Source organism: Megalobrama amblycephala, linkage group LG3 (genome assembly GCF_018812025.1).
Source record: "Megalobrama amblycephala isolate DHTTF-2021 linkage group LG3, ASM1881202v1, whole genome shotgun sequence".
NCBI classification, from domain to species: Eukaryota; Metazoa; Chordata; class Actinopteri; order Cypriniformes; family Xenocyprididae; genus Megalobrama; species Megalobrama amblycephala.
This window is the reverse complement of record NC_063046.1, coordinates 11,590,544-11,615,252: the sequence shown is the minus strand read 5'-3', so window position 1 is coordinate 11,615,252 and position 24,709 is coordinate 11,590,544. Positions and strand designations below refer to the sequence as shown.

The following is a 24,709-nucleotide window of genomic DNA, read 5'->3' as shown; positions in this document are numbered from 1 at the left end:
ATAAACTTTTCCTGATAATTTACTCACCCCCATGTCATCCAAGATGTTCATGTCTTTCTTTCTTCAGTAGAAAAGAAATTAAGGTTTTTGATGAAAACATTCCAGGATTATTCTCCTTATAGTGGATTTCAGTGGCTACCAACAGGTTGAAGGTCCAAATGACAGTTTCAGTGCAGCTTCAAAGGGCTTTAAACGATACCAGACGAGGAATAAGGGTAGCAAAACAATCAGTCTTTTTCGGAAAAAAAAAAATACAACTGTATATGCTTTATAAACACAAAATATCGCCTTGAACGTACTTCCCGTTTCTGCATTCTTCAAAAAGCTTGCGCTGAATGTCCTACGCATTCCCTATTCAATTTATGGAAAAAAACGAAACTGGCACCGCGTTCGTTCCGTAAGTTGAATAGGGAAGGCGTAGGACATTCAGCGTAAGCTTTTTGAAGAAGTATGTTCAAGGCGATATTTTGTGTTTATAAAGCATAAACGGTTGTGTTTTTTTTTTTTCCGAAAATGACTGATCGTTTCGCTAGAGAAGACCCTTATTCTTCGTCTGGGATCGCGTAGAACGCTTTGAAGCTGCAATGAAACTAATTTTGACCTTCAACCGTTTGGAGACCATTGAAGTCCACTGTAAGGAGAAAAATCCTGCAATGTTTTCCTCAAAAACCTTAATTTCTTTTCAACTGACAAAAGAAAGATATGAACATCTTGGATGACATGGGGGTGAGTAAATTTTCAGGAAAAGTTTATTTAAAAGTTAACTAATCCTTTAAGTAAATACATGTACTTACTATATAGGGGTAAGATTAGAGTTTGGTTTAGGGTTAGTTGCATGTAACTATGCATAATTTACTGTTATTACTATAGTAACTACAGGTAAAATTTGTAACAATGACACTGTAAAATAAAGTGTTACCCTTATTTTTTTTTTTTTTAAATAAGTCATATAATGATTTTTTTTTTTTAATTTCCAGAGTTAAACCATTACACTTTTTGTTTCGTTTTTACTTTAATCCTCACAAAATCGCACATCCAAATGATGTTTATTTCAGTGAAAACATATCCATAATAGAATGTCGTTTTATGAATTGCTTTTTGAATAAAAACAGATCCAGGCAAAATAATGAGCGACACGCCATTGACCCTTATGCAGACGGTGAAGCCCATTAGCGCGCAGAATCGATACAAACCCATTTGACATAATCCACAGACGGTCGCTGTCAGGGCTTTGAGAGATACATGAACTCGCTGACTGTTGCGCGTGTGTTCACAGCTGCGCATTCGTTGCGCTCACAATCATTCGATTCGGCGACACTCCGTTATCAGCACCTTTTTAGCTGTTAATAAATTGAATCGCCTCTCGCCCCCAAAATATTGCTTAAACGTGTCTCCGTGTATAAAACACGGAACACACTTCAGTTTATTTCAAACACATCTCCTGTAAACATGAAATAACTACCTGTTATGATGTCGCGCGTCGGCTGTCTACGTGTGAAAACGAGCCAGTCGCTTTGCAGAGCAATAAAAAGACGTTCGACTCAATAATGACATTACTAATATTTAAGCGCAGGCGTCTAATGGGCTTCTGGATTTGGGGAGATTATATTTACAGAGATATCTCTGACTCAGTAGCACCAGCTGTGTTCTCATGTCTTTCCAACCAAAAACAGCCGTGTTACAGGCAGCATTTATGTTGTACATACACAATTTAGCGATCTCACGCGAGCAGCAATCTCCGGCTTTGTCATTTGAATAAAACCGTGAACGGTTTGATTCATTTAACGCTCGTGGCGCTCGGCCATCACTTTCTGAATTGACAAATAGACTCAACTGTCACTCTCGAGCACGATTCCGTCTGCGGCAGTTGTACCGACTAAATGAAAAGGTGGACGTGGTGTTTTACCTCTATGGTGCGTTGTCGGCTCCCGTTGACCCTCGTGTGTGTGTGTTCTTGTTGTTCTTGGTGGGCTCTCGCGCAGCGCGGTTAGATACTGTCAAATAATCTGCTTCTGTCGCGCACATACGCGCGCGTACGCATAGCATCGGATAAGATTTGAATCGAATGGGAGGGGTGGACTAGAGCGCGAGAGCGTCCGTGTGTCAGCACATCTGGATGGCTTGACAGCAGATATCTAGGAAATGTTTGAGAGATTAATGCTTCTTCGTTTTACTACAGTTATCTATGCAGACACAATATCGCTTCAGAAACTTCAGACTGGAGTGTGTTTATTGGGAAGAAATATGTGACTTGTTGCTACACGTCGAGCTGATTGACAGAGTTCGCCATTTAGATTCAGGTAATAATGGTTCAGATAATCACAGCATCAGGTCTAGTGTGCTATCAAAAATGTGGGTTTTTATATTATAGCTAATAAAGGCTTATTTAATTCCTTAAATCTATTGTGAACACTGCTGAGGTTTCCTAACAAAATACCTGAATTTAGGAACCCCAATACAATTAAACATGTCAAAGTAATGCAACTAGCAAGCGACAGCTTTAGCATAGGCTACTAAACATTTATTCAGTGTAGCAGGAAGTGCAAGAGAAGAGACTTGTTACACACCATTGATATTTGCACAGCTCATGCCCTATTTACCCGTCCTCAATCTACAGGAGCTCCACTCTTTACCTATCAAACCCCTCAAAATTCACCATAACTCTTCTTAATCTCAAGTTTAACAGATCATTTAACACTATGTCTCTTCATTTCTTCATATCGTTCCAAAAATGTAAAAATAAACATAAATAATTAGCCTATTTAATAATAATAGTAATAATAACACTAAATTGCACTTACAAATTCACACTTAGTTTCACAAACTTACTCTACAACTCTAGTCCCCCTCTACAGATTGCATGTGGGAATCAAAAATCCCTGCCACAAGAAAAGTACAAAAGCGTGTAGTTTCAACATGAAAGGGTGAAATAAATGTCCATTTTACACATCTAAGTGATTTGCACACCATGAAGTTAAGTCATTTCATAATAAGATGTTCAAGATGTAGGTGTAAAGTGAGAAAACTTCAGTGTATTTGAGTGCTTTACAACCTTTTCTTTTCTTTTTTCCATTTACTGTCCTCGTTAGTTTCTCCAGCGCATTAACCGTAACTAGCCAAAAGCATCTCTTTAACACCCACTCTCATTTCTCAAATGAAAACAGAATATATACACAATGAAATACATGCTGTTCTGAGACCAGTTTTAGACATTATTTTCCATGTGAACTCTCTGTAAACTGCTGTTATCTTCAGTGATTCTTGTTTTGAATCTACATCCATCACCATAATAAGCTCTAATGGCGTCCTGGGCGTTCTTTCACATCCATAATACCATAGATAGATGCTAATTTTCTGTCATTAGAAAGATATAAAATTGCAACAAATTGATGTGTGCTTTCATGTTTAATACACACCTGAGTGGTATCTAACTGCTGACCTGAGCCCATTTACATTCACCTCGTGCTGCAGCCACTATCTAAACCAGGGACTTTAAAATTATTTTCATTAAAATTCAAGTATGAAATGCATTTATTATGCTTTACTAATGGTCTGAAAAAAAAGAAAGAAACGAGAATAAGTTAACCACGATCTAGAAGGAAAGATTATTTCCTTTTTTCTGACTGTGAATTATAGTTTATGTCCGCCAATATCAAAAAGGATTCCACTCGTTATCCAGAAGGTCTTTCTTCTGCTGAACACAAAAGAAGATATTTTGGAGAGTATGGGTTGATGACTTCCATAGTGTGTGTGTATATATATATATATATATATATATATATATATATATATATATATATATATATATATATATAGCCTATATATATATATATAATACTATGGAAGTTAATGGGGCCCATCAACCGTTTGGTTAGCAACATTCTTCAGAATATCCTTTTTTGTGTGTGTGTGTTCAGCAGAAGAACGAAATTCATACAGGTCTGGAACAACTTGAGGGTGAGTAAATGATGACAGAATTTTCATTTTTTGGGCAAACTATCCCTTCAAAAGGATATTTAAAAGTTGTATAAAGCTGTTCATGAGTAAGGGGCACCCCCAACTACCGACTGAGTCATTATTTTGGATGTAGCTTTCTGCTGCCACCCAGCGGTATAAATTAAAACACACTGTCTGTCTAATGCTACCGGTCCCAATTAAATAATCGTCAAGGTCACTGTATAATTAAATTATAATTCAGTGCCTTAAAACACTACATCCAGCTATTTTTTTAGATGTGGGGCAAACAAGTTAAAGTTGGGTTTTTGTGCAACCGTGCTAAGAACAATCAAGAGTTGGTATTGAGGTCAAAAGGATGCATCAGACTAGATGCTACAGAAAGCCACAGAACAAGGAACTCACGGAGAAAGAGTTTCGCGTTTCCCGGTGAGCTGCCGTGCCCCTCGAGGTACGTCATCCTTCGCGTATCCACGCGCACTTAAACCACTGCAGAGGAATAACATCCTACCTGCCGTGCGCAAGCAGAGGCGCAAGGGGCTCAGTGATTATGATGCAGAAGTATTACACATGCAGGCTACACTTGCCTACGAGATTCAGTCGTAAATGTATTATGTTTTAATTTAAGATAATGATACAAACATTTGCAGAAGCTGTTGGTTGCTTATACAAAATGTACAATCATCAGATGGTGCACGCAAAAGAATCGGTCCACCGTTTATCGGTTACCACGAGAACGCGTCCAGTGAGATGAAAGTTGTCTCAGTCAGCTGAGGGATGGATGGATGGATATAGACAGAACAATAAGTAGAACGATAGATAGATAGATAGATAGATAGATAGATAGAATCCATTCCTATTCAGTGCCATGAATGCATTCTCATTTAAACAACTAGACCACGAAACACTGAGCCTCCCTTTGATCTTCAGTAAAAGAAACAGGCTTGTTTGTGCATATGCTTATCTGAATGTGTGAGTGTATCCTTGATACAAATGTGATTACTCATGTACAATTACTGACGCATACACATTTTTAAAATATGGATCTGTACTGTTTTTGTCTTTTTTGTAGTCTTCGCAAGGTGGGTGTAAATAAATATTTAAAATGTGTGGATTTCTGTCTCAGAGGAACTGAATACTAATCATGCAAAAGAGCACAACTGGAACAGGATTATAATTTTAACAGCAGTGCACAGGGGAAGTGTACAAGCAGAAACCGCTAATTGGTTCAACAGTTGAGGAATATTATCTAAAGATCAGTGAATCATTTAGAACCATTCCCAATGGACTCCTCGACAGAGTGAACAACAGCCACTGCCCTTTTACATTGACTAGAGCTCAGCTTTGCTATTTCCTCAGTTATTGTAAGATAAAGATGAGGCTAAGGGTGATTCCAGAGCAAAATATAGTAGTATAAAAATATAGTAGTGGTTTAGTAGGTGGAGCTGTTTCAGAGAATTAACAGCTGAGTCCTCTAGTTGTGAAATCTAAGAAAACAGAACTGAAATAGAAAATGGACTTTACAATGGGAAAACAGCAATATACACAGAAGAATGTTCCTGAAATGTTCTACTCAAAGCAAAACATTCTGTGAATGATGAATTCACAGAAGTCATTCTGCCCCGAATTGGTTCCAAAATATGCAGACAGCCTTGTAAATGTATAATGCAACATTTTTGTTTTGAAAAAAAAAAAAAAAAGATCCAAATACAAATGATTTGGGTTTTAATAAATAATAATAATAAAAATATATTAAAATCAATAATAAAAAAAAATTGTGTACATCATATATGTTGTCCACCACGGCTAAATACTTTACTGAAAACAACCCTCCCCATTTCATTACAGATAAAAATCCAAACAAGTAATGTGCCTGATGATTGCTTATCATAATTTTGTAAAATTTGTATTAAATATAATGTTAAAAAAACTGCTCAGTCTGCTCCATCTCCCTTAAGCCCTACTATTTTTCCTTTCTGGCTGGCCTTTGCCTCATCTGACCTGCTATCAGCTTCCGTCTTCCTCTATCATCTTCACAGATTCCGTAAATACACAATTGTCCAACCCCCTGCTGTCTCCCTCTTAGGGCTAATATGAAATGACATGCTCTCATCAGTTAGAGAGGCTGTGGGTGAAAGCTATGGAAAAGTCTATCCTGAGTGGATACTAACACTTGTCTCTGACCCCCCTTGGGAGTATTCTTCACACATGGGCACCTGCTGCTCACGCAAGCCTGCCGGACCCCCACTGGGCACAAGTTGACTACTGCAGACTAATCCCCCATCAAGTGAAGAAGAGATCTTGACAAAAGCGAGAGAGAGATCGGATGGAAAAAGAAAGAAGGAGTGTAACAAATAGCTATCTGTGCCTATAGGTATAACACTGCCATTATTAGATGGAAAAAAACTGACCCAGTTAGAGCCACGGTACCAGCTCCAGCTTGGGGGAAATATTAATGGAATGCTCGCTCGCTCACTAACACTCACTCACACTCACTCACTCACTCACTCACACTCGCTGACTCACACTCACTCACGCTCACTCACACTCAGTCACACTCATTCACACTCACTCACACTCACTCACTCTCACTCACTCACTCACTCACACTCAGTCACTCACTCACACTCATTCACACTCACTCACACTCACTCGCTCACACTCACTCGCTCACTCACTCACACTCGCTCACTCACTCACACTCAGTCACTCACACTCAGTCACTCACACTCATTCACACTTACACTCACGCTCACTCACACTCAGTCACACTCATTCACACTCACTCACACTCACTCACTCACTCTCACTCACTCACACTCACTCACTCACTCACTCACTCACACTCATTCACACTCACTCACACGCTCACTCGCTCACTCACTCAATCACTCACTCACTCACACTCATTCACACTCACTCACACTCACTCGCTCACTCACACTCGCTCACTCACTCACTCACACTCAGTCACTCACACTCAGTCACTCACACTCAGTCACTCACACTCATTCACACTCACACTCACTCACACTCAGTCACACTCACTCACTCACACTTACTCTCACTCACTCACACTCACTCACTCACACTCATTCACACTCACTCACACTCACTCGCTCACTCGCTCACTCACTCACTCACTCACACTCATTCACACTCACTCACACTCACTCGCTCACTCGCTCACTCACTCACTCACTCACTCACTCACACTCATTCACACTCACTCACACTCACTCGCTCACTCACTCACACTCGCTCACTCACACTCAGTCACTCACTCATTCACACTCACACTCACGCTCACTCACACTCAGTCACACTCATTCACACTCACTCACACTCACTCACTCACTCACTCACACTCACTCACTCACTCACACTCAGTCACACTCATTCACACTCACTCACACTCACTCACTCTCACTCACTCACTCACTCACTCACTCACACTCACTCACTCACTCACTCACTCACTCACACTCAGTCACACTCATTCACACTCACTCACACTCACTCACTCACTCACTCTCACTCACTCACTCACTCACTCACTCACACTCACTCACTCACTCACTCACACTCATTCACACTCACTCACACTCACTCGCTCACTCACTCACTCGCTCACTCACACTCATTCACACTCACTCACACTCACTCGCTCACTCATTCACACTCGCTCACTCACACTCAGTCACTCACACTCAGTCACACACTCATTCACACTCACACTCACGCTCACTCACACTCGCTCACACTCACTCACTCACACTCGCTCGCTCACACTCACTCACTCACTCACTCACTCACACACACTCACTCACACTCATTCACACTCACTCACACTCACACTCATTCACTCACTCGCTCACTCACTCACTCACTCACTCACTCACACTTGCTCACTCACTCACTCACACTCATTCACACTCACTCACACTCACTACCTCACTCGCTCATTCACTCACTCACTCATACTCGCTCACTCACTCACTCACTCGCACTCACTCACTCACACTCAGTCACTCACACTCAGTCGCTCACACTCACACTCATTCACACTCACTCACTCACACTCATTCACACTCGCTCACGCTCACTCACTCACTCACTCACACTCATTCACACTCACTCTCACACACTCGCTCACTCACACTCGCTCACGCTCACTCACTCACTCACTCACACTCATTCACACTCACTCACTCACACTCACTCTCACACACTCGCTCACTCACACTCGCTCACGCTCACTCACTCACTCACACTCGCTCGCTCACACTCACTCACTCACACTCACTCACTCACACTCATTCACTCATTCAATTCAATTCAGATAGCTTTATTGGCATGACAAAAAAATACATTTTGTATTGCCAAAGCATTTAACCAACATAGAAAAATATTTAGAATAACAGAACATCTGAGTAAAGCCTATGTAGAGAAAATAATAAAATAAATAAAAATAATTTTAGTAACAAAATAGAATCATTCTAAAAATAATAAATAAAAAAGATTATAATACAGAAATCATGTAATAACTGAACTTAGAATTTGAACATTATATACAGTATATACAGTGTGTAGGTCTAATGGGGATGTGTTTACTGGCTGTTTGTTTCTTTCTGGTTGTCCCTCAGGAGATGGCAAGATGCAACAAATCTTGCAGCTATATTGGAACATTTGGCTTCTTCACCAAGAATGTAATATAGTTTTTGGATTGGGCTATAGGAGTTAAATTGGGGGAATATTTTATTAATTTTGGGGAAGTAGTGGTCTCTGATATCTTGGTATTTTGGGCATTCTATGAGGAAGTGCAGCTCCGTCTCCGTCACTCCCAGGATGCAGTGCGAGCAGAGTCTGTCCTCACGGGAGAGCCAGGTCTGTCTGCGCCGGCCCGTCTCTATGGCCAGACTGTGCTCGCTGAGTCTGTACACCGTCAGTGTTTTCCTGAGTTTCGCATCACTCACTGTGCTCAGGTAGTTCGCAATAGCGTAGTCTCGATTTAGTGCCGAATAACATTCCAGTTTGTGTTGGTTTTTAATGGTGTTTGTCCAATGGGTGATGTACTTGTCTTTTTCTGTGTTTATAATTTGTGTAAGCCGAATGTGTGTGAGTGTGTGTGAGTCCTGAGGCTGGCAGATCTCAGCGGGTGTGATTCATTCACTCACTCACTCACACTCACTCACTCGCTCGCTCACTCGCTCACTCACACTCGCTCAATGTTTTATGGGGACACTTTTAATAGATATTTTCGGCATTTTTACATTTTCAAAAAACATCACTTAGCGTTTTTTACTTCATAATGTTTAATCAAAATGTCATTACTAGACCTTCTAGTGAAAATGACAGACTTCTCTCTGGTGAAGTATGCATGATATTTTCAATCATTAAATCATTAAAACCCAGTTAAGTTACATTTATCTGCCTCCACATCTCAAAACACAGTCAACAAATGATGCATATAACCATGTCCATTCCTTGGATTTTTTCTTTTTCAATAAAGGCCCATGCACCAATAATGATAACTATAATGATAACCATAAAGATAAAGTTCTAAAAATCAAAGAATAGAAAAGAATAGCAGAATCCACCACAACTATAATGATAATGACACAGAAAAACTATATTGTTGGAATCACTTTCAAAACTATTTTTTCCAGTTGACGAATGATAAAAACAATCATAACCATAAAATAACCAATCAGAATCCATCCTGCTTTAAAGAGCTTGTGCATTTAAAGTGGCAGACAACTTAAAGGTTTAGTTCACCCAAAAATGAAAATAATGTCATTTATTACTCACTCTCATGCCGTTCCACACCCGTAAGACCTTCGTTAATCTTCGGAACACAAATTAAGATATTTTTGTTGAAATACGATGGATCCGTGAGGCCTCCATAGCCAGCAATGACATTTCCTCTCTCAAGATCCATTAATGTTCTAAAAACATATTTAAATCAGTTCATGTGAGTTCAGTGGTTCAATATTAATATTATAAAGCGATGAGAATATTTTTGGTGTGCCAAAAAACTAAATAACGACTTATATAGTGACGGGCGATTTTAAAACACTGCTTCAGGACGCTCTGGAGCGTTATGAATCTTTTGTGTCGAATCATGATTCGGATCGCATGTCAAACCGCCAAACTGCTGGAATCACGTGACTTTGGCGCTCCGAACCGCTGATTCGACATGCTGATTCATTATGCTCCGATGCTTCCTGAAGCAGTGTTTTGAAATCGGCCATCACTATATAAGTCGTTATTTTGTTTTTTTGGTCGCTTTATAATATTAATATTGAACCACTGTACTCACATGAACTGATTTAAATATGTTTTTAGTACCTTTATGGATCTTGAGAGAGGAAATGTCTTTGCTCCCTATGCAGGCCTCACGGATCCATCGGATTTCAACAAAAATATCTCAATGTGCGTTCCGAAGATTAACGAAGGTCTTACAGGTGTGGAACAGCGTGAGGGTGAACTAATCCTTTACCTGCAGTGCCTGCTTAGAATAAACATAATGATATTGTCTACCTTCTGAAGAAGATGGCTGCTGCTGAAAAGCTTGACTGGAAACAGCTTTACAGTCTTCTTTCTACCTTTCTTGCATGTGACATTCTAAACAAATTTCACCTGTGATTACTACAAAACTCATCAATAAATCAATATGCACTAAAATTAACTGCTATTATTCCCTCAATACACCATTACAAACCACTTAATTGCAGCATTTTGCAGTAACTAAGCTAAATCATGGCATTTCACAGTCAAATGAAATAATCACAGTCAAATATAATTGAACTTTCTACTAATGAGCCATCAGTAGTTTTGCATCACAGACTCATAACTATCACGTCAAGTCAAGTCATTTTCATTTATATAGCGCTTTTTACAACAAAGATTGTTTCAAAGCAGCTTCACAGTGATAATAGGAAAATTAATGGACAGAGATCATTTTGGCTTTACAGCAGCTCTAGGAAAAAATTTAATTATTAACTTAGGGTCCGCTTAAATGACACCTTTTTAACTGAAAACAGAAGACTTTTAATGCATTCTTGCCTTTCATTTACATGTTTAGCATATAGATATGCGCATTTGAATGTGTATGTGCGCAGACCCTTCGTCTTTTTTAGTGACATTGCCAAATTACCTGTCTGGTCTGCATAATACAGAATTATTAATTGTTTCTGTGGATCCATGCGAACTGCAATCATTTTAATAACGTTTTATCTATACATAGGGAAAGAGAAGGAGGCCTTCGCAGGGGATAGTTTAGTTGACGCTTCAGGGCTGTGTTGTTGTCGTGTCTAGGCGCAGGTCCTTCATCTCATCTGGATACAGCCTGGATCTGGCAGACTACGGTAAACCTCGGAATACAGAGAGAGAGACTAATATTAGCATGATAGACGCCATTCTTCTTATGATGTAGCAAGTACATCAGGTGTTCCGGCTGACCTAATTTATGCAGCCTAACAATTTACATGATTTGAACCATAGAAGTAGATAATGTGTTATGTGTATGCAAGTTTAAACAGATGTGTTTTAGTCTAGATTTAAACAGAGCGTGTCTGCTTCCTAAACAATGCTAGGAAGACTGTTCCAAAGTTTAGGTGCTAAAAAGGAAAAGGATCTACCGCCTGTGGTTGATTTTGATATTCTAGGTATTATCAACTGGCCAGAATTTTGAGAACACAATAGATGAGAAGGACTATAATGTGTTAAGAGCTCGCACAAGTAGGCTACTGGGGAGCTAAACCATTTAGTGCTTTGTAAGTAATTAGCAAGATTTTAAAATTTATACAATGTTTATTAGGAAGCCAATGCAGTGATGACAGAACCGGGCTAATATGGTCATACTTCCTGGTTCTATTAAGAACTCTCACTGTTGCATTTTGGACCAGCTGGAGTTTGTTTATTTGGCATGCAGGGCAACCACCCAGTAAAGCATTACAGTAATCTAGCCTTGAGGTCATAAATGCATGAACTAACTGTTCCGCATTTGTCATTGAGAGCATATGTCATAATTTAGATAGATTTTTAAGATGAAAGAATGCGGTTTTACAGATGCTAGAAATGCTTTCAAATGAAACACTGGTATCAAAGAGCACATCTAGGTTCCTAACTGATGACGAAGACTTGACAAAACATCCATCAAGTGTTAGACAATATTCTAGGTTATTACGTGCAGAGGTTTTTGGTCCAATAACCTTTTATATAACCTCTATATTTGAATCTCTGTTTTGTCAGAATTAGGAAATTGCTATTCTTCCATTTTTTTTATATCAGCTATGCATTCCGTTAATTTTGTGAATTAGTAAGTTTTGTCAGGGCGCGAAGAAATATAGAACTATAATGCTGATTATAGTAATCTGATGAAAATTATATTGCCATTGTTTAAAGCAGTGTTTTTCTGGGTGGCAGACCACATCAAAACTAAAACAAAAACTGCAGATCATCTAACATCCTGAATCTGGAAACCACTAACTACCAAAAAAAACAAACAATTGGCTTACCACTTATGTCAGACATGTTATAATAACTTTAACCAATCCTTAACATTACTTTTACTGACCTGTTATTATTTCAGTGAATCTATCTATCTACAATTCTTACACAGCATTAACTCCTAGACCATGAGTACTGTTTGCTTTCAAAAACTGTAAACTTCAACAACTGTTCCATTTCTCATAGCCATCTTCCCTTTTTTGCTTTGTCGTGGTGTAACTTGCTCCACCCACTCAAGAGATACACAGCAGTGTCATTAAGACAGGAAGCAGAAAGAAGCCTGAAAGAAGCAGAGTGCTGCATTAAAGAGCCGCTCTCACTGGAGACTGAAAACAGTTTGAAATTGGAGAGGGCTGCGACTGAGAAAATCACAGTAAATAAAAACTTCATACTGAGAGTGTTTAAGCTGCTGCTGTCAAACAGACAGTGAATAGAAGCACACTGGCTTGCTCACAGCAGATAAATACATTTGATGAGGCAGTCACATGCACACACATACTCACGGACACAATGCTACAGCATCTGCTGACGAGCGAGTTCCAGCGTTTGGAGAGCGTCAGCAGGTTTTTGCGCGGTCGACATGGGTTCAGTAATAGTCTTCTCAGCTGAATGGAGGGATTGCAATGCATTTATTTAATCATCAATACAGTATCTTAGGACAACTTAAGCACTAGACTGACATGCACTTGTTTATTTAGATGGTCTAACAAAAAGTAAATTGATCTTGGCAGTAGCTGCTTACACAATACTAAGATAAACAGAGCTAAGAAACACACTAGGGAAAATCACGATACAATGAGCTTATTTACATAAGTGGCTTTAAAAGAGACAAATAAATAGGTCTGTCTATTCAGCTACCAACCGTGTTATAGCGTGCACTGATTTGCCAATTGACAAATGCGCATCGAAATGTGTAACATACTTTATCAGGTAATATGTCTATATGCAGAAAGGTGTTGTAACAGTGCATGGATACTTGTGAGAAAGGTATGAGAGAGTGATGATGTAATAGCTTACCCACAATGCTGTGCAGAGAAGATGAATGGGGGAGTGAGAGTGAAGGTGATTGGTGGGAGCTCCCATCAATGAACACATTGCAGGGCTGACGCTCAACCAATGTTGAGACTTATTGTAATTCTGATCACGGCTACTTATTCATAAGATTGTCTGTCATTGAAATCGCAATGAAAAAACAGCATTCCTTCAAACAGTTCAGTGCCCTCCATTCTCACTGTGGGTCTCTATTTTCGGCACACAAACAAAAGCCACCTGCAATGTACTGTTTGTCTGTACAGTTCATTGTCCAATTTTTCTTTGGCACGTTGTGACTAACACAGGTTTTTGTGAGGTATAAGAACAACCAAGTGTCACAGCAGGTAAAACCTGTATGCCATCTACAGCTCCAAAACTAATTCTCGTGACTGTCTGTCTGCCATCATTTGCTAGCAGATGCTCAATTCAAGGAAATGCGCCTTTCTAAAAATAAAGCCTTGTAAAGACATCTGTTGTTGGTGTATTTGAAAGTGTCCTCATAGTGGGAGACGCACGCGCCACTGAACACTCACACTTACCACTACAATCCGTATTAAAAAAAACAAAAAAAACACACACAATGACGAAATTAGATATCTGAATCGACATGTTACATAATCATCACGATTATAAATGTATACTTTAAGAATTTTCGGGTGCCAATATGTTGCGTAATATCGCGCAAAAGACACATGAAAGTCATAAGAATGATGTAGCGACAGAGACGCGCAAAGTAGACAGATTTAGTTACTTAAAACAAGTCAAGTGGCTTTGTGTGAGCAGGACAGTTTGGTGTGGTCGGTAATCTTGGAGAAAAAAAGAATCGAGTTGTTTTGCGCAAAGCGGCAGCAGCTGCCACTGGGTCCGGTACCGGGGGAAATGAAACCTAGTGAGACGCGCTTGTCCCTTGAACCTTATAGTTGGATTCATGTTGTCTGAACGTGTTTTAATATTAATATTCCGTCCACAGCATCTCTGATTCACAGACTCGATCATGACTGTTGTGAGGACTCTTGACGTCAGAGGGGAGAATCATCGCTGAGGTCCAATGGGGGGAATATCAAGCGAGGCAGAGCTATCGTCCTACCAACAGTATTAGCCATGCTAACCGACGGGCACCTCGCTTTTCCACAGGACTTAACCCTCCAAAGATGACGGTTTTACCCACCTACGTGAAACAAAGGGCATTTTAGTTCTTCTTTTATGTTGCTCTCCGTCTCTTTCTGGGTCCCCCATCTCCTCTCTCATCTCCATCTCCTCTTGTATGACAAGCACGGACAGCGCGCGAGCTCGGGGGAGAAAAAGGCATTGCAGCTTCATGGCACTGAGGTACCGTATGCTGATGCGCACTTGTGCTTTCTTTTGTTAGAACATTCCTTAGTTAAACGTGTCATTGACTTGCAATGATTGGTTTTCAACGGGCAGTAGTGTATTTAAATAAATTGCCGGAGGGTTGACCTCTCCGAGTCCTTTGCAGTCTTTTCTTAGTCAGTTTATATATATATATATATAGCCAGGTCGGTGAGGTGGAAATTTATGAATGAATGAGTTAAAATGTGTCTGCGTCTATGGCGTCAGGCAAAAGCGCATCATTGTGGATTCTGGTAGCATATACACGATGCCTTCATAAGAGACCCGTGCACTGAGGTGGCGCGTCTTATTTTTAGACAATTACTAAAAATAGAAACAAAGTGAAGTGCGTGCGTTTCGTCGGGACTGGTGCCTGATTAATAGCCTTTTTAGCGATGAAATGCACATGCAGCAGTAAACTAAGCGAAATATTGCATATTTCCAGCTCGTCCGGATGCAATTTGCTACACTGTTTTGGTGGTTCAAAATGTGCCAATTGCGCCTCGTTAGTGCTCAGCGACTGTTTATTAATTTCTAATTAACCACAAACCAACACTTTGCGAGCTATAATTATAAAATCTGAAAATTTTAGCTAATGACAGCATTTGTAAACACACATCCTACTTAGCCTAGTAATTTTATTCTTCACTGCCCTAAGAATAAGAGACTGTGTCATCAGGTCCAGACGCTTCAGGCATATTTCTTTTGACAGATATCCTATTCCCACTGCCTTTCCACTGACATACACATTCTCTCTTATCTTCACTACCGCACCCCTCTCTCTCTCTCTCTCTCTCTCTCTCTCTCTCTTTCACCCCCTCCCTCCCCCCACCATCAGCTATGATTCACTCTCTTGCAGCAGCAATGAGCAACCAACTTCAAAACACCTCTTCCCTCTCCACGGCGGGCACGTGGAATCTCCTGGACGTGCGGAACTCATCACCGGTGCGGACGACAGAGCTGAGGCCGCTTCCCGTTAGCCCGTGGGACATTGCACTGTGCGTGACAGGCACGCTCATCTCCTGCGAGAATGCGATCGTGATTGCCATCCTGTTCTACACGCCCACCTTGAGAGCTCCCATGTTCATTCTGATAGGGAGCCTCGCGTTCGCGGACCTGCTCGCAGGACTCGGCCTCATTCTCAACTTCGTTTTCATCTATATGCTGAACACGGAGTTTGCGACTCTGATCTCCGTCGGCTTGCTGATCGCCGCCTTCTCCGCATCAGTGCTCAACATCCTGGCTATCACAGTGGATCGCTACTTGTCCCTGTACAACGCTCTGACCTACCACACAGAGCGCACGGTCACATTCACCTATGTTGTGGTGGTTCTCATTTGGCTGGTGTGCATCACCCTGGGCCTACTGCCAGTGCTCGGCTGGAACTGCCTCAGAGACGAGGCCAGCTGCAGTATCTGCCGGCCGGTCACCAAGAACAATGCTGTGGTGCTCGCTGTGACGTTCTTGCTGGTGTTTGCCCTCATGATGCAGCTTTACCTACAGATCTGTAAGATTGCCTTCCGCCACGCACAGCAAATCGCTGTTCAGCACCAGTTCATGGCCATTTCCACCACAAAAGGCGTGTCCACGCTCTCCGTCATCCTCTGCACCTTTGCCGCATGTTGGATGCCCTTCGCCATGTATTCGATCGTGGCAGACTCCAGCTACCCAATGATCTACACGTATGCAACAGTGCTGCCCGCGACATGCAACTCGGTCATAAACCCAATCATATACGCTTACAGAAATCCGGACATCCAGAAATCCCTGTGGCTAGCCTGCTGCGGATGCGTGCCGTCCAACTTCTCCTTGCGGCCAAGGACATCGAGCGACGTATAAGTCGGACTACCCATGAGTTATGTCTATCTCACATAATTGGTTTGTACCGCGTCAGTGTTAATGATATGATGTTTTCCCTTGATGGGATCCCAGTCAATCGTTGTGGGTTGTAGCTGTTGCGATCCAAGATGTCAACCTGCAAATGTATAATTAGATGTCTTTAATGCATAGTACACCTCTATGCACAAAATATCAAATCCTATCAGATATGAAACAGTTCAAACTGAACATGATCTAAATAATCTAGATATGTCATACAGGCCCAATGACAAAAATCAATACACTATATATAAAAAAAAAACAAAAAAAAAACACCATTAACAGTGAAATGATTACAAAATCAACCCAATTTGTGTGAAGAAAGCTGTAAATTGTGAACAGCTTTCATGTACACGACAATGCTATATAGAATGCTTTCAGCACCACGGACAGCGGAGGCACAATGAGGCTATTCCCTTGCAAACCCGCCTCTAACACTTATATCTGTGTTTACTAAAAAATGTATGAATGACAAAAAGAAAACACAGTCCCGTGAGTGAAAATTATACCGCTTCTGGCGTCTGTTGCTTTACAGCCAGTTTTATTAAATCACTTTTTTTTTTAGTTCATCTCGCTAGCTGAAATTATGATGTAAGAAAAAATTACCCCTTTTCATTTAAGCGCAATTTATTTGTTACTACAAGTCTTTTGCGGTGAAAATTCATATCATAAATTTAAGATTCCCTGGGAAAAGCCTATTTGTTTAGACATGCTGAATTTTTTTTTTTTTTTTTTTTTAATTGTCTGGTGTCCCTAATGACTTCAAAATTTCTGCTGCCACAAAGTTGTGAGGCAAATCATATTTTCAAACATTTTTGGTCTCTGGAATCTTTTGTGCACACCTTTTGGTTTTAGTGCATAACAGCGAATTAATGAAAGTTTAAGCTCAAAATGAGGTGTCAGCCACAATGCTTTAAATACGACACAGACTCTTTCAAAGCAATTTTGCAAAAGACCAACTGGGACAGGAATGAGACAAATGCTTTGGGTCTGTACAGCAAAAATTATCCTGGTGATTATCAGATATAATTGAGTGTGTAGACTGTACAATTAGTCCGTCAGATCAGAGATCAGTGTTAGGGGCAGGCTTGTGTGTAAACAGATCTACATGTAGGCCTATTTAATGGTCATATAATTAGGCCAAAATGGGACAGAAGGGACTTAAGTTAAGATTCAGCCAAAAAGACCTTGAAGTGGCATGTGAGATTTAAAAAAAACACATTACTGAATCTGCCACATCGGATATAATGCTGTACAACCAAAAGACACACAAAAAACTCGAAAAACAAAACCGAGAAACATTATGACTCTCAAAATGGCGCAAATGAATCATCACTAACAGCTAAATACTCTCAGAAAAAAAGGTATGGCTCTGTCACTGGGGCAGTACCCTAAGGTACAAAAGTGAAAAAGTACATCTTTGTACCTTCTTTCCCCCTAAAATGTACATATTAATACCTTAAAGGTACAGTATTAGTACTTTAAAAGTACATATTAGTACCTTTTCATTTTTTTGTACCTTACGGTACTGCCCCTGTGACAAGTGCGGTACCTTTTTTTCTGAAAGTGAAGGATTAGTTGTAATATATTTTATATGCATAGATATTTGTGGAGCTTAAAATATGACCATAACAAAGCCTTGTGTTTTCAAGGGGTGGGGTGGGGGGGGGGGGGGCTGTTCTTTGACAACCCCTCATTTGCAGCAAAGAATCTTAATTTAGGCCTTACCTTTTCTCTTCTGCAATAATGAATCAGCTTGTACCGTTCACTGACAGAGCTACAATCACAATGAGGCCATCAACAGAGCTAATTTTACTTCCTGACTTGAACATGATTAAAAGAGAATAGGTTAGTGAGACCAGGGTGTTTCAGCTCTTTAAATCAAATGTACTGTTTTCTAGGATGCACTTTTGCATTGTAGTACAAGTATTCAAAGTTGGCCTTGAGAGCCCATCCAGATGCCCTCTGACTAACCTCAATACTCTTAGTGACCTGTACGAAATCTGATGGACTTTTACATGGAGGTATTTCACAGTCTGGACACTGTGGAACAATTCTCCAGTCTTCTTTGTGCGATTGTGTGATACGCCTGAGTGTTTGTTTGTCTGTGTTTGAGAGCGAGAGGACCATTTGTTTATATACCACTCACTTATGTCAGGAGTGGGGTTCAGTGACCTGTCACACTGTGCCCACTTATAAAAAATAACCCACCCCACATAATACACGAAACCTAGCAAATATCAATGTTTTTCAGCAAATCTCTATCGTTATGTAATGTATCTCCACTACAATGTACTCAATGGGATACCATAGATTCAGTTTGTTCAGGGGTGCAGCGGTTATTTTTCTTATGCAATGCTGTATGAAAACGTATATTTTTATACACATCAGGGCATGAGTTTTATGATGTCGTTTTGGTGTGTGAGTACATGTACGTGTGTTCAGTAACTGTATTCTTATCGATGTTTTCTTAGAAAAAACAAAAACAGAAAAACCTAAACAAAAAAAACAAAAAAAAGTGTGTTGGCAAGGCAGAAAGTGCCATAATTTCACTTACTAGTGTCTTACTGAGTTCATGCATTAATCATATCAGTAAAAAACAAGGATTTGATTTGTAACATCACCTGACTGTGTTAGAAAGTACCATTCAGCTTCAAACCTGCAATGGTTGAAGTACAGCTTTGTGCCCAGATTATAGGCAGCTTGACTACTGAAGACAGACAAGATATAGTTTGTTTAGTAGCGGAGGGTTTTAACAGTAGGGTCTAAAGCTAAAAAATAGACCCAGAGAACCAGATGGTGCACACGTTCAACGCCAAGGGAACGGCTGCATTCCACCCTCTCGCTTGAACACTGGAGCCCAGTGCGGCTACTGGCAATGCAGTCCTCTCTTTAGTGTTCTGTTGGACTGGGACAGCCCTTTTGTGTGCCAGACTACAGACAGATGGTCCACCCCCAGCCTCATGCTCAAAAGTGACCTATCCAATTACTAACACCACAGATATCATCACAGAAATTAAGTATGCCAGGCAGACAGTCATCTAGAGTTTCACATATCTTCAGTCAGTAGTGGATAAAATATAAGACGACTGCATACCTCTAGAGCTATACGGCACAGGCGACGGGGGCTTATTTTCAGAGTTGCACTGAGAGAAAGAAGAACAGTCTAGAGTGAGACTAGCATACCTTAGTCCTTTGTCATGACGTCACTGCTGGCGTACATTAATGGAGAGAGGTCGTCTGAATGACGGCACCTAACCGCATGGAAGCTCTATTACCACTAAATCTAGCCCTGCTAAAAATAGCCTTGAGGAGCATGAAATGTTACATTTATCTAGGGTACTTGAAATCCGTTTTCTGGGCCATTAAGCTGAGCTCTGTGTTTCCCATCAACAACTACATTAGAGTAAGAAGGCGCCTTCCTAAAATAAGGAAGGGGAGAGAGACAGTAAGCCTTTAGAAGAGCCTCTGGGATTATGTAACCACTGCACCCAAATGTAGCTCATTCTACAAAAATCCAAATCTCTTGTTACTGATGAAGTCTCACTATGATCCACAATCACTTTTGTAATCATTTATAGAGCTAAAGGAAAGGTCTTGTGTAGGTAAACTGTCAGCACAATTATGTGGCCCTTATTAGCAAGCGGTCAGAGATGTGGAAGGGTGCTCTGATACTGTGATGTAATTGTTGTTGATCATTTTCTTGCTTTGTTTGTTTCTATTTGTGTTGTGAACTGAAATCTGACAAATACGATGCACTTTATGAAAGGAACATGCTACACATTGCAATGTAAGTGTGGAATGTAATCCTTCCTAAAAATGATTTATTTTTTATTACTGTAAATATGACAATATCAAGACAAAAAGAGAGTGGGTGAGAAAAAAAAAAACAACACGAGGAGAATACTTTGTCAAATAAAATTCAGCAAACTCAATCACGGTCTATAGTTGTTTGGTGTCTTTATCATCTGTGTGTGTTTGAGGGGGAAGGACAGACTCACACCGGTACGGTTCATTGTTTGAAGGCGGCTTAGCTTTAAAAGGATTGCGTATGAATTATTGAGCCGTTCCGTTTTACGTAACTCATGCTGTCAGGATCACGGTGAGTGTGGGATCTGAACGCCAGAGATCTTGCCGTGCCCACGATGAGAGGTGATGGGCAATTCGCACCTTTTTGAAGCGCCTGCTGTAGAAAGTGTATTAGGCCTACAATTTCAGCAGAATTTAGTTACTACTTCACTGCTATAAAACAAAAATGGATTAATAGGGTAAACCTCAAACAGTTTAAGATGTCAGAATCTCTATAAAATATTATATATGTATATATAAACTGAGCATAAAAAATAAATACAAATATAGCTGCGAGCAGCAATCATCGGGGTTCAAGCACTTTAAGGCCTTTAAGCACATGCGTAAAAAGGTATTATATTTTATTGTATTATAGCATGTTAACTCCATTAATTAAACGTGCTTACTCACACATTTTGTTGCAGAAATGGATATTTGAAATCAATAATGAGGTAAGAAAATGCTGATTCCAGGTTTCCCCTTTAAAAATCATAATTTTCAGGTCTCAATGTAATTGTAATGTTATATTACTGCAAAAACATACGTCAAATGAACAAATGAAGTGGTAAACCTTGACAAAATGTGATTTGTAATGTTATTATAAGGATTTATATAGTTTAAAGGGATTTTAAATGACAAAACCTTGAAACCTTGAACTATATTAGTGGCCTTCTGCTGCCATCTGGTGGAACAAAATGACAGTGTCAGGCAATTTACTATAAAAAAAATATGGTTTTAAAGGTTTTTTGACAGTTATAGCGCCACCTATTGTGCAATCTTCCCCACTTTTTTTTGGTGTCCTCAGAGTGTGCCATACATATGTGTGTTAATTTTGGTGAAAATATCTCATTAAGTTTTGAAGTTATAGACACTTATATATATGAGAGCATAAAAAATGACCCATGAAAGTCTTTGATTACATTTTTTTGCCACTTCCTATCAAAATTTTGACATTTGGACTTTAATAAATTTAGTGAACTAACTTAGGTTCCGTGTTTCCCACGCTGGTTTCGTCTTGATCGGACTAACGGATTCGAAGATATTTGCAAAAGCTTTTTAAACGCCTAATCACAACGTGGCACAAACCATAAGGAGAAACCTGGCAAGTCTAGTATCAATGGTCAGTAGTATCAAATATCAATAGTATCACTTGTCATGGTTTCAGGAGTCTAAGGACGTGACTCCCGTGAAAATAAGTCGACCACACCCAGAGTTATATACATTTTCAGCTAAAACCATTAAAAAATATGTTTTAATTTTTTTTAACAGTTATAGCACCACCTATGGTCCGATCTACATAAAAGATGGTATGCTTCTTTAGAGTCATATGCTACATGTGCTCACTTAATTTCGTGAAGTACTGAGTTTTCGTTAAGAATTTATGGGCTTTTGAATATATTTGGCCACACCCATTTTGTAAATGACCCTGTTGTAGCAACCCAAAGGGTAAAGTTCAACTTTTTTTTTTGATAATTATTGATCTAGAGAGTCCAGAGAATTGTCCTACACTGGTTTGGTTCCGATCGGGCGAAAAATCTAGGACTACTTTGCAAAAGTAGGTTTTTCACATATTTGAGAATAAATAATGAACGATTTGATTGACCACATTGGTTCTTGAGGCAAAGTTGTTCAGAATGAGGAGATCTATCAAATGATATGCATATTGTGAAACTCCACGTGATTACTGAGGCGCAAAACTCGTTAGCGCCAACTAGTGGCCGATTTCTTTCAAGATTCTTACAGACCTCTAGGACCATGAGTCGAACATGCCCACCAAGTTTTGTTCCGATCGGCCTCCGTTAACCTTGTCTAATAGGTGCTCAAATTTCATTGGCCGATTGCGGCCATATTTTTTGAGATACGCCAATGTCCTCATAGACTATCATGCCCCCTTGGACCAAGACACTGTATGCCAAATTTCAAGTCGATCAGACTAACGGTTGCGTAGTTACAACTGTTTTCATGTTTTTTTTTCAAGTTATAGCACCACCTAGTGTTCAATCGACATGATTTTTTTATCGTGACCAAAGATTGAGCCCATACACACGTGAACCGAGTTTGGTATCTCATTTCTTTCTCGAGATATAGCCATTTTAGTAGAAGTGGCTCCACCCACATGGTACGTTTTGGTGCCCCTTAGCGACCGTGAACCAAAATTTCGATAATTATTGATATCCAGACTCCAGAGAACATTTCTGCACTGGTTTGGTTCTGATCGGGTCAAAAACCTAGGACTAGTTCGCAAAAGTAAGTTTTTCAAAAAACCCAAAATACCCAAAAATTCAGACATGTCCTCCGCTTTGCGTTGGGTGGTTCTTCGCCTCTACGTCGTGCATTAAAATCCTTTAATGCATGGCTAGCCGTGGATTATCCCTTACATAAACATTTATCAATGCACACATCAGTTATGGTACAGTAAATGGAAGCTCAAGCATGTTCGCTTGATGTGCAAGAACCAATGAGGTTCATTGTTATGTTACACAACACATTTGAGCTTCTGGAAGAGGTTCGTTCTCATGCATCAAGCTGTTTCCGCTGAGCTTCTGTTTATGTTTGCTGATTAATGTTTATACGTGAATAAAAGCCTAAATTAAATCTGTTTGTCATATAAAGTGATTGTGTCTCTTCAGAAAATTTGAACTAAACCACTCAATTCATATGGATTAGTTTTACGATCTCTTTATGAACATTTTGAAGCATCAAAGTGGTAGTTGCATAGCTGTCAGTGGAGTGACAGAAATCTCTCAGATTTCATTAAAAATCTTATGGGTTTGAAACAACATCAGGGTGAGTAAATAATAACTTTCAATAATAATTTTCATTTTTGGGTGAGCTTTCCCTTTAAATAGGCTACATTTAGGCCTAAAAGATAGAATTACACTTTTCTGCCCTGTGTGCTGTCACATGCCGCCATGATTCACCCTCAAAAGATTATTTTGTCAAAAAAACATCTGTGCAAGATAGACTGGACAGCATCGAATACATTTAATTTAATGCGATTTGGGTGGCACTAAATGAACTGTTAAAAAAACACCAAAAGAGTGTGATGTCCACTGGAATAGAGACTGAAACTGAACTGAACATGATAAAACAGAAAACAAACGCGTGCTGAGGTAAAAAGTCGCTTCCCTCAGCAGCAATGTTAACTCTTGCTTATCACGCATAGGCCTACACGCACACAAGGGGGAGAAAAAAGGTTGGTGGGCACTGGTTAATGGAGCTCGCCTGTATATTAGACAAAGAAAATACTGAAATTGATGTAGGCTACCGAAACGATGAACACCCTCAATTGAATGGTAGACTAATAAGTGAGAAATTGCGCGTCCTGCTGGTAATTTGAATGAATGACAACTAATGAATGCGCGAAGAGGCAGGACAGTATGGTTTACCCATACCCACATAACCTGCCTACTCATTCACTCACAAGCTCACGAACACGCACACGGTGAAAAGCAGGGATGAGTCATGGGCGCGCGCGCCCACGCATGCGGACAGAAACTGAGAGGTGACAGTATCACCGCCTCAACAGCACTGAGTCACACTACAGCACTACTGAGACAGTCACCACGAAAACTGCTCCAAGACACAAACAGAACGTCACATAATATATCCTCTTTTTATACAGTTATTACACTTGCAAATAACTTTAAATAAGACAAGACAGAAAGTTGAGAGCCACCAAACAAACAACACTGTGTTACTAGCTCATCTGTTACTGTTTTGTTCAATAATCGTCTCTGAATTGTAGTGATTCTTTTTTATTGTCTCGTTCTTTATTAGACATTCACACAACCAATTTAAACAGGAAAGAAGACCTACTAAACCATTTTGTGACAATAACTCACTAGCTATTTCTTACCGTGACCGAGAGTGGACACTTAGTTTTGTCGTGGCAGCAAGACATGTTAACTCG

General features: G+C 39.9%; 2 protein-coding genes and 1 long non-coding RNA gene across 4 annotated transcripts in view; 1 reads left to right on the top strand and 2 right to left on the bottom strand.

Moving 5' to 3' along the window:
- Window positions 1–2,080, bottom strand: part of si:dkey-172j4.3 (diacylglycerol kinase delta) — an 85,712-nt gene extending 83,632 nt beyond the window's left edge. For both annotated transcript variants that reach the window (XM_048183840.1, XM_048183841.1), the window contains exon 1: window positions 1,907–2,080. The gene's annotated coding sequence lies outside the window, so the exon portion shown is untranslated. The remainder of the gene's footprint in view (window positions 1–1,906) is intronic.
- Window positions 2,081–11,400: 9,320 nt separating this feature from the next.
- On the bottom strand, window positions 11,401–13,614 carry LOC125264526. Its single transcript, XR_007184091.1, has 3 exons — window positions 13,486–13,614; window positions 12,972–13,073; window positions 11,401–12,748 (listed from the first exon to the last, which is right to left on the bottom strand). It is a non-coding gene; the product is annotated as an uncharacterized LOC125264526 (long non-coding RNA).
- A 1,084-nt stretch (window positions 13,615–14,698) lies between these two features.
- Window positions 14,699–20,671, top strand: gpr185b (G protein-coupled receptor 185 b). The gene is made up of 2 exons (XM_048183879.1): window positions 14,699–14,829; window positions 15,689–20,671. The coding sequence occupies exon 2, from the start codon at window positions 15,691–15,693 to the stop codon at window positions 16,687–16,689; it is 999 nt and encodes a 332-aa protein (XP_048039836.1). The 5' UTR covers window positions 14,699–14,829; window positions 15,689–15,690; the 3' UTR covers window positions 16,690–20,671.
- The last annotated feature ends 4,038 nt before the right edge of the window (window positions 20,672–24,709 follow it).